Below are 10,333 nucleotides of genomic sequence, written 5' to 3' on the forward strand. Positions count from 1 at the left end.
AATTGACGGTGAGCAGGGCCTAGGCCTTCTACCCTCCCCCACCAAAGTGCTTGAGTTTTTTGGGGTTGCTTTTTTTTTAGCGGTGGGGGGGTATTTGGAGTAGCTGAATTTTTCTTTTTGATTTTTATTGGAGTATAGTTGCTTTACAATGTTGTGTTAGTTTCTGCTGTACAGCAAAGTGAATCAGTATACATATATCCCCTCTTTTTTAGTTTTCCTTCCTATTTAGGTCACCACAGAGCATTGAGTAGAGTTCCCTGTGCTATACAGTAGATTTTCATTAGTTATCTATTTTATACATAATATTGTATATATTTCACTCCCAGTCCCCCAATTCTTTCCATCTCCCACTCCCCCCACCTTGGTATCCATAAATTTTTCTACGTCTGTATCTGTTTTTCCTTTGCAGATAAGCCCATCTGTATGTACCATTTTTCTGGATTTCACATATAAGTAATATTACATGACATTTGTTTTTCTGTTTCTGACTTCACCTGGACGGTCTCTAGGTCTATCCACATCTCTATAAATGGTACTATTTCATTCCTTGTGAGTGAGTTTTCAAGTTTACTTCCCAAGTCAGTGACTGCTCTGCGATAGTGATTCAGACTCTTGTAGGCCTTGAGAGGAGATTAGGCATCTTCTACAAGGTACAGAAGTAGCATTAAAACAACTGAATTCTGTAATCAAAAGGAGGAATGGGGTGGGGGGTTATTGTGGGTATAATTGTGCTGATATCAAAGAGGTGGAATAGATTGCTTATTTCTGTTCTTAGCTTTCTTTTTGGAAATCTGCTTTCCTCATTCCTGTTGGATTTTAGTGCAACAGCTGCCTCTAACTGTAAAGAAAGTCTGGCCAGAGGACAGAGGAAATTTAAACTGAGGAGCAGTCCAAAGAACTGCTCAATGGTACCCTAGGTTTGGGGTTCTCCTGTGCCTTTATGCAGGGTACATGGGGTTTTTCCTTGATGTATGCTGTCTTGTGGTTTGGGCATTCACTAACATTGAACTTACTTGAGTGGACAGTGGTATAGTTTTAATCCATGTCTTATAGTGTGTAAATTTTAGTATTAAGATAGGTGGAAGCCACTTATTCTTCATCTACCCTTTTTTCAGTATCTGGCACCAATTCTGGCCCAGTCATTTGTGATCCATGGCTCTTGTGATATGCCGAAGATTTCCAGGCACTTTGTGTGGAACACCTTCCCAACCAGCTCTAATCAAGAACCATATAAACAAGAAATTACTTGGTCAGACATGTGAGGACTGTGCTCTGACTGCTAGAATGATCAGTACTGACACCAGAATGGCAGCCATTCTCCAGCTGTTAAAACCTATAAGATATTGGACATTTTGCAGTCCTTTTACCTACAGTGCAACCCAAAGTATGGCATGGTGGAATATGAGAAGCTACATGTGGCACAAAGGACAGGACTCTCCAGAAAACAGCCTCTGCTGTCTTGCCAGAAAAGTTAACATTTGTAACACCTCTGCTTCTTGGAGGCTTCTGACAACCGGCAGTACCCTCCCAGGTTTGGAATTCAGCAGGGCTTCTGCCTCTAAGGCCAGCACATTGAACCTGCACTCACCCAGGGCCATGAAAATTGATGAAGAGGATATAGAAACTTTTGATTCCCTTGAAGACCCTCGAGTTTTCCTCCAGCTAAGACCAGAATATCAGCTTCACAGCTATAACAGATCTGAGACTTGTCAACCTCTGTCAGTTTCAGAAGGTGAACTAATTTTGCACAAAGTCACCGTTTATCAAGATAATCTCCAGCCTCAAATTATTGTTGACTATTTCTGTAAGCTGAGTTCTTTGCCTGCAGAGCAACATCCTGTTTTGCTGTCCAGTACCAGCTTTGCTCTGCTCTGCCAGCTGAGTGTGAAAAACATACATCTCTTTGATGCCCCAGATCTGATCAATATTTTGAAAGCTTTTGTCAGTTTAGGAATTCCTCATTCCCATTCAATGCTAGATGTGTTTGAAACACATTTTTGCCATAAGGTATGGGAAATGAGTCTGGATCAACTTCTCTTGGTGGCTGACCTCTGGCGGTACTTGGGACACAGAGTACCTCGGTTTTTAAAGATCTTTTTTAGTTATCTTAATTTGCACTGGAAAGATCTATCCTTGTCCCAGCTGATTCACTTAATTTATATTATAGGTGAAAGTCGTCAGGCACCCCAGGATCTAATGCAAAAACTAGAATCATTGATCCTCAAGTATATAGATTTGATCAATTTAGAAGAGATTGGTACAATCTGTTTGGGGTTTTTTAAGTCAAGTAGTAGTCTCTCTGAATTTGTCATGCGGAAATTTGGAGATCTGGCTTGTGCTGACATGCAGCATCTGAGTAGTTATGCCTTAGTGAATATTCTTAAAATGTTCCGTTTCACTCATGTGGATCACGTAAATTTCATGAAGCAATTTGGACAGATTGCTCCTCAGCGAATTCCTTCCCTGGGAGTTCAGGGTGTCATGCACCTGACTCTTGCCTGCTCGGCATTACGCTTCCTGGATGAAAGGGTAATGAATGCTGTGGCTGCTTCTTTGCCTCCTAGGGTAACATACTGTCGAAGTAAAGATGTTGCCAAGATTCTGTGGTCATTTGGAACTCTGAATTATAAGCCACCCAATGCAGAAGAGTTTTATTCTAGCCTGATAAATGAGATTCACAGAAAGATGCTTGAGTTCAATCGATACCCAGAACACCTGCTCACGTGCTTGCTGGGCCTGGCATTTTCTGAGTACTTTCCAGTAGAGCTCATAGATTTCGCTTTGAGTCCAGGGTTTGTCAGGTTAGCTCAGGAGAGAAGTAAGTTTGAGGTCACCAAGGAGCTGTATACTCTTGATGGTACAGTTGGCATTGAATGTCCAGATTACAGAGGCAATCGTCTTAGTTCTCAGCTTCAGCAAGAGGGGTCAGAAATGCTATGGAATTTAGCAAGGAAGGATATGAACTCAAAACCTGAATTCCTAGAAGCTCTCTTTTTACTTGAGACCATGTTGGGTGGGCCCCAGTATGTCAAACACCATATGATTTTGCCTCATACCCGATCTTCTGATTTAGAGGTTCAGCTTGATGTTAACATGAAGCCATTACCATTTAACAGAGAAGCCATACCAATTGAAGATGTAGCCAAGTTAAGGCTTAAGCATGTGGGAGTCAGCCTTACCGATGATTTGATGAATCAGCTACTAAAAGGGAAATCAAAAGGGCATTCCCAGGGGGAAATTGAGTCAGACAATGGGCAGCAGCCCTTGAAATTAGAGGAGACGGCTAAACCTGTGGGAAGTTCCCTTTGCAATAAGGTAGACAGATTGGGGGCCATAGAGATGGCTGACCTATCCCCCGCGACCTGCTTGCAGGCCCCACAAGTGAAGCTGGCTATTCAGTTGACAAACAGGAACCAGTATTGCTATGGTTCCAGGGATCTGCTCGGACTGCATAATATGAAGAGGCGGCAGCTGAATCAACTTGGGTACCGAGTGGTGGAGTTATCTCACTGGGAATGGCTCCCACTACTGAAACGAACTCGCTTAGAAAAACTGGCATTTCTCCATGAGAAGGTGTTCACCTCTGCTCTCTGAGGGCCTTCAGGGTCATTTCTACTCATTAATGCTGTAGACATGCACTGTACCAGGTATTGTGAAACAGTTGCAAAAGCCAGAATGTAGATTTGGTAATAAAATCATCTGTTGAGATTAAGTTGTACCCTGTCTGTGGCAGACAGAAGCTAGTGTACATTACTGTGAATTAATTATAACTTAGTCCAGTTGTGTAAGTTGCTAATTTGTACAAGTAAATAATAAACATCTTAAAATCAAAAAACTCCTTATTTTCCTTTCTGTTTACTAGCCTCATCTCATGATTGCTTTGAATTTTTAGGATAAAAGTATAGTCAGGCATTGTCTAAAGCTAATTCTTAAAAAATGGTTTTCTTATGTTTTATTTTAAAGTAAGAATCTTCTACAGCTTATCTTGTACATCATCGTTTTTCCCCCACGCATGTTTTCTTCACACCCCCTAGAATTAAAGTCCTTTTCATTTTCCTTTAGATTTGGTTGGTTCCTGTTTTAAAGAGCCACTTCAGAATTAGCTTAATATCTTCCCCTTAGCTCCCTCTTCTGCATTTCTACTTCTCTTGCATAATTCTCCCTAACCCCTTTCCGAGGGATATTTTCTTCCTAAAATTGGACCTAGGAGAGTAGAATTATATGAGTGCCTTTTGGGCCAGTGGTTCCCAAATCTGATGACCAGGTAGAAGAATGTTTTTCATGGCAAGCAGCTCCAACAAGAAGGAAATGTATTACTCCCATAATAGGAAGTCTAGGGAGATTGAGGTTTGTATTAGAGCCACAGACATAAGAAGAATGGATATATGTGAGAAACTTAATACAAATAATTTTTATAAATGCGGTCTGTGAAAACTTTTAAAATGGACTCCTCCCACTGTTACTTAGGTTTCCCCTCAAAGGTCACTTCCCCATCCTTGCTAGCTAAAACTACCCCACTGGCCTTTGATCATGCCTTGTCACCTTCAGGTGTTTTCCCCATTGCATTCAGCATTAACAAATTATTCTTTCTTTATTTGTTGATTTCCCTGTTGGAAAGTAGGCCCTTGAGTTAACTTTGTCTAGAATTTATCTCCAGTGCCTAGGACAGTGGGTCCTGGTACATAATAATGTTCAGTGAGTGATCAGGGAATTAAGAATGGTTGGTCGTTGCTGGAGAGTTGGGTGTAGAAGGAAGGGAGAAGGTGGGGCTAGAGAGAGAAAAAGAATATCTGGGTAACAAAAGCCTATGACCTTGCTAAAGAGCCTGGGTTTACAGGGGCTGGAGTGCCTCTGAAGGGTCCTAAGTCAGGGAGTATTTGGACAGATCCATGTTTTAGAAATGTTAGGGGAAAAGCAGGACAGAACTAGATTGAGGGGTGGGGATGTGTGAGATAAGGAGAATATTTCACAAATGTGTGCAAGAGCTCATATGAGAAATGATGAAGGCCAAAATTATGAGAATGGAAAGTTTAAATTTCAGAGATGTTTGGGAGGGGGAAAAGACCACAACTTGCTAATTAATTCGTTTGGGGAATGAAAATGAAGATTTTAGTGCCTAGACTGATAGAGAGTTGTCGACTAAAATTGAGACAAAAGCAGGACACATGTTTGGGTAAAGAGTTAATGCCGAGACTGCCCTGGTCATGCTGAGGTGGGCCTCTGGGCAGAAGGGTTTAGGCTGGAGTCTCAACTGGGCATGAGGTCAGATGGCAAAAACCATGAGTAAAATTGCCTAGGACAGGTGGAAAGTAGGTTATTGCAGGTAGGGAGGGAAAAGATGACCAAGAGTAGAATACCAGGACTTAAAGGAAGGTCAAAGCAAAGAGATCCAGTGATAAAGACAGATAATCAGGAAAAAATAGGGGCATAGAAGTAAGTCTGGTCTCTCCAAGACCACTCACTAGAGAAAAAACTTACAGTTTATTATAGTGAAAGGATGCAGATTAAAAATGGTGAAAGAAAAAGGGACATAGTATAGTATCTAGGAGAGACACGTCACAAGTTTTTAGTTGTCTTTTCCATTAGAGACATACAGACAGCCCTTAGTTAATCCCAGCAGTGATGTTTGCCAACATGTACAGATATTGCCAGTCAGGGAAGCTCCGGTCTTGTGCAGGTCAGTCATGTAGACTTGAAATGAGTGCCCACACAGTTTACCTTAGTTACTCAGTCCCCAGCCCCTGGAGACATTCACCTTATTACAGCAGAAGACAAAAGACATTTTCAGCTTATTCCACCGTAAGTTACATTGTTAGTGTAAACTACCTGGTGTTTACCTTGGGTGTGGCCCAGGGTCTTAAGTGAAAGTGAAGTGCGACTCCATGGATTGTAGCCTACCAGGATCCTCCGTCCATGGGATTTTCCAGGCCAGAGTACTGGAGTGGGTTGCCATTTCCTTCTCCAGGGGATCTTCCCTACCCAGAGATCAAACCCAAGTCTCCCACATTGTAGGCAGACACTTCACCGCCTGAGCCACCAGGGCCCTCAAGGCCCAAGGTCTTAGGTGCATATAAGACAGTCTTATCAAGCACTGTATTCCAAAGGCATAGAGATTATCTCTCAGGACATTTCTTTGCAAAGTGAAAGACTTGAATACTCCAAACCTACTGAGTTAACCTTTCACTGCACAGAAACCAAGGGTAAAGCGTATGTATCCTCAGTTCCTCGGAAGAGAAAATGAAGGCAAGAACTAGAAAATCTTCAGTTTAGCAAATTGGCCATCAGTGATGACCTTAACTATAGCAATTTGTTTTATTTATTTATTTTGACTGTGGTAGGTCTTTGTTGTGCTCAGGCTTTTCTCTAGTTGTGGCAGTCAGGGGCTACTCTCTAGTTGCGGTGCTCAGGCTTCTCACTGCCGTGGCTTCTCTTATTGTGCAGCACAGGCTCTGGAGCTCTCGGGCTTCAGTAGTTGTGGCCCCCAGGCTCTAGAGCACAGGCTTAATAGCTGTGATGCACGGGCTTAGTTGCTCCGCAGCACGTGGGATCTTCCCAGATTAGAGATTGAACCCTTGTCTCCTGAGCCACTAGGGAAGCCCAACTATAGCAATTTGAGTTACATTGTCATGGAAAAAGCCAGATTGCACGCCTGTTGAAGGAATGGATTACAAATATGAGGCAATATGTTGAGAACCTTGAAGGGATGGGGAAACCTGAGCAGGATTTACAATGGGACTAGAATTGCCAGATAAATTACAGTATGCCCAGTTAAATTTGAATTTCAGATAAACAACGAATAACATTTTCTAAAATGCACATAAAATTGGCCATTTTAAACAGTGTACAGTTCAGTGATATTTAGTACCTTGATAGTATTGTGTAGCCTGTCATCACTATCTAATGCCAGAGCATTTTCTTCACCCCCAAAGGAAACTCTGTACCCTTTTATCAATCGCTTCACATTTCCCCCTTTCTCAGACCCTGACAGCCACTAATCTTTGCCTCTGGATTTGCATACGTGGTGGGTATTTTGTATAAATGGAATATGCAGCTTTCTGTGTCTGACTTCTTCTACTTAGCGTAATATTTTCAGGGTTCATTGATACTATAGCATGTTGTTGTTGTTTAGTCGTTAAGCTATGCTTGACTCTTTGCAACCCCATGGACTGTAGCCCATCAGGCTCCTCTGTTCATGGTATTTCCCAAGCAAGAATACTGGAGTGGGTTGCCATTTCCTCTACAAGGGATCTTCCTGACCCAGATATCGAACCTGTGTCTCCTGCACTGACTTGAATTCATTACCACTGAGCCACCTGGGAAGCTTATTATAGCATGTACTAGTACTTCATTCCTTTTTGTGGCTGAATAGTATTGTATTGCATGGATATACAATATCTGATTTATCTCTTCATCAGTTGATGGATTGGGTTTTCTACCCCTTTTAGCTGTTGTGAGTAGTGCTGCTGTAAATTAGTTCAGTTCCGTTCAGTTCAGTTCAGTCGCTCAGGCGTGTCCAAAGCTTCACGGCCCCATGGACTGCATCATACCAGGCTTCCCTGTCTATCACCAACTCCCGGGGCTTGCTCAAACTCGTGTCCATTGAGTCAGTGATGCTGTCCAACCATCTCCTCCTCTGTCATCCCCTTCTCCTCCTGCCTTTAATCTTTCCCAGCGTCAGGTTTCTAATGAGTCAGCTTTTCGCATCAGGTGGCCAAAGTATCGGAGCTTCAGTTTCAGCATCAGTCCTTCCAGTGAATATTCAGGACTGATTTCTTTTAGGATGGACTGGTTTGATCTCCTTCCTGTCCCAGGGATTCTCAAGAGTCTTCTCAAACACCACAGTTCAAAAGCATCAGTTGTTTGGCGCTCAGCCTTCTTTATGGTCCAACTCTCACATCTGTACATGACTACTGGAAAAACCATAGCTTTGACTATATGGACCTTTTTTGGCAAAGTAATATCTCTGCTTTTTAATATGCTGTCTAGTTTGGTCATAGCTTTTCTTCCAAGGAGCAAGTGTCTTTTAATTTCATGGCTGTAGTCACCATCTGCAGTGATTTTGGAGCCCAAGAAAATAAAATCTCTCACTGTTTCCATTGTTTCCCCATCTATTTGCCATGAAGTGATGGGACTGTATGCCAAGGTCTTAGTTTTTCACATGTTGAGTTTTAAGCCAACTTTTTCGGTCTCCTCTTTTACTTTCATCAAGAGCCTCTTTAGCTCGTCTTCACTTTCTGCCATAAGGGCGGTGTCATCTGCATATCTGAGGTTTATTGCTATTTCTCTCAGCAGTCTTGATTTCAGCTTGTGCTTCACCCAGCCTGGCATTTTACGTGATGTACTCTGTATATAAGTTAAATAAGCCGAGTGACAATATACAGCCTTGACATACTCCTTTCCCAATTTGGAACCAATCCATTGTTCCATGTCTGGTTCTAACTGTTGCTTCTTGACCTGCATACAGATTTCTCAAGAGGCAGGTCAAGTGGTATTCCCATCTCTTTAAGAATTTTCCACAGTTTGCTGTGATCCACACAGTCAAAGGCTTTGGCATAGTCCGTAAAGCTGAAGTAGATATTTTTCTGGAACTCTCTTGCTTTTTCTACGATCCAGTGGATGTTGGCAATTTGATCTCTGGTTCCTCTGCCTTTTCTAAATCCAGCTTGAACATCCAGAAGTTCTTGGTTCACGTACAAGCCTTGCTTGGAGAAATTTTGAGCATTACTTTGCTAACGTGAAATGAGTGCACCTGTGTGATTGTTTGAACATTCTTTGGCATTGCCTTTCTTTGGGATTGGAATGAAAACTGATCTTTTCCAGTCTTGTGGCCACGGCTGAGTTTTCCAAATTTGCTGGCATATTTGAGTGCAGAACTTTCACAGCATCATCTTTTAGAATTTGAAATAGTTCAGCTGGAATTCCATCACCTCCAACTAGCTTTGTTCATAGTGATGCCTCCTAAGGCCCACTTGACTTCACATATCAGGATGTCTGGGTCTAGGTGAGTAATCACACCATCATGGTTATCTGGGTCATTAAGATCTTTTTTATATAGTTCTGTGTATTGGGCTTCCCTGATAGATCAGTTGATAAAGAATCCACCTGCAGTGGAGGAGACTCTGGTTAGATTCCTGAGTCAAGAAGATCTGCTAGAGAAGGGACAGGCTACCCACTCCAGTATTCTTGGACTTCCCTTGTGGCTCAGCTGGTAAAGAATCTGCCTGCAATGTGGGAGACCTGGGTTCAATCCCTGGGTTGGGAAGATTCCCTGGAGAAGGAAAAGGCTTATCCACTCCAGTATTCTGGCCTGGAGAATTCCACAGACTATATAGTCCACGGGGTCACAGAGAGTCGGACATGATGAGCAACTTTCACTTTCTGTGTATTCTTGCCACCTCTTAATATCTTCTGCTTCTGTTAGGTCCATACTGTTTCTGTCCTTTATTGTGCCCATTGGCTCAGCTGGTAAAGAATCTGCCTGCAATGTAGGAGACCTGGGTTCAATCCCTGGGTTGGGAAGATCCCCCGGAGAAGGGAAAGGCTATGTAGTCCAGTATTCTGGCTTAGAGAATTCCATGGACTATATAGTCCATGGGGTCACAAAGAGTCAGACACGACTGAACAGCTTTCACTTTTCACTTTGCATGAAATGTATCCTTGGTATTCTGATTTTCTTGAAGAGATCTCTAGTCTTTCCCATTCTGTTGTTTTCCTCTATTTCTTTGCATTGATCACTGAAGAAGGCTTACTTCCTTCTCCTTGCTATTGTTTGGAACTCTGCATTCAGATGTGTATACCTTTCCTTTTCTCCTTTGCCTTTCTCTTCTCTTCTTTTCTCAGCTATTTGTAAGGCCTCCTCAGACAACCATTTTGCCTTTTTGCATTTCTTTTTCTTGAGGATGGTTTTGATCAATGCCTCCTGTACAATGGCCATAGTTCTTCAGGCACTTTGTCTGTCACATATGCTGATGGACAACTCTATCAGCTGTTGTGAATATTCACATATAAATTTTTGTTTGAATACCTGTTTTCAATGTTTTTAAGTATATAGAAATGAATTGCTGAGTCATATATTAATTCTGTGTGTAACTTGTTGAGGAACCTCCAGACTTCCATGGTGGCTATACCATTTTACATTCCTAGTACCTCAGAATGTACTAGGGTTCTGGTTTCTCTGCATCTTTGCTATTTGAAAAAATAGCCATCCTAGTGGATGTGAAGTAATATCTTATTGTGGTTTTGATTTGCATTTCCCTAGGGAGTTGGTGATGGACAGGGAGGCCTGGCATGCTGCGATTCATGGGGTCGAAAAGAGTCGGACACGACTGAGCGA

At 42.2% G+C, this 10,333-nt stretch overlaps 2 protein-coding genes across 5 annotated transcripts in view; both read left to right on the forward strand.

The window, feature by feature from the left end:
* FASTKD5 (FAST kinase domains 5) overlaps nt 1-3,835 on the forward strand; it is a 10,265-nt gene extending 6,430 nt beyond the window's left edge. Inside the window, exon 3 of the mRNA XM_010836504.1 lies at nt 1,116-3,835. Coding sequence (XP_010834806.1) covers nt 1,153-3,594 — 2,442 coding nt within the window. The 5' untranslated portion in view covers nt 1,116-1,152 and the 3' untranslated portion in view covers nt 3,595-3,835. The remainder of the gene's footprint in view (nt 1-1,115) is intronic.
* Nucleotides 1-10,333, forward strand: part of UBOX5 (U-box domain containing 5) — a 47,019-nt gene that overhangs the window by 6,422 nt on the left and 30,264 nt on the right. The gene's annotated exons all lie outside the window — the stretch shown is intronic.

Source organism: Bison bison, unplaced genomic scaffold (genome assembly GCF_000754665.1).
Source record: "Bison bison bison isolate TAMUID 2011002044 unplaced genomic scaffold, Bison_UMD1.0 scf7180017864063, whole genome shotgun sequence".
Taxonomy (NCBI): domain Eukaryota; kingdom Metazoa; phylum Chordata; class Mammalia; order Artiodactyla; family Bovidae; genus Bison; species Bison bison.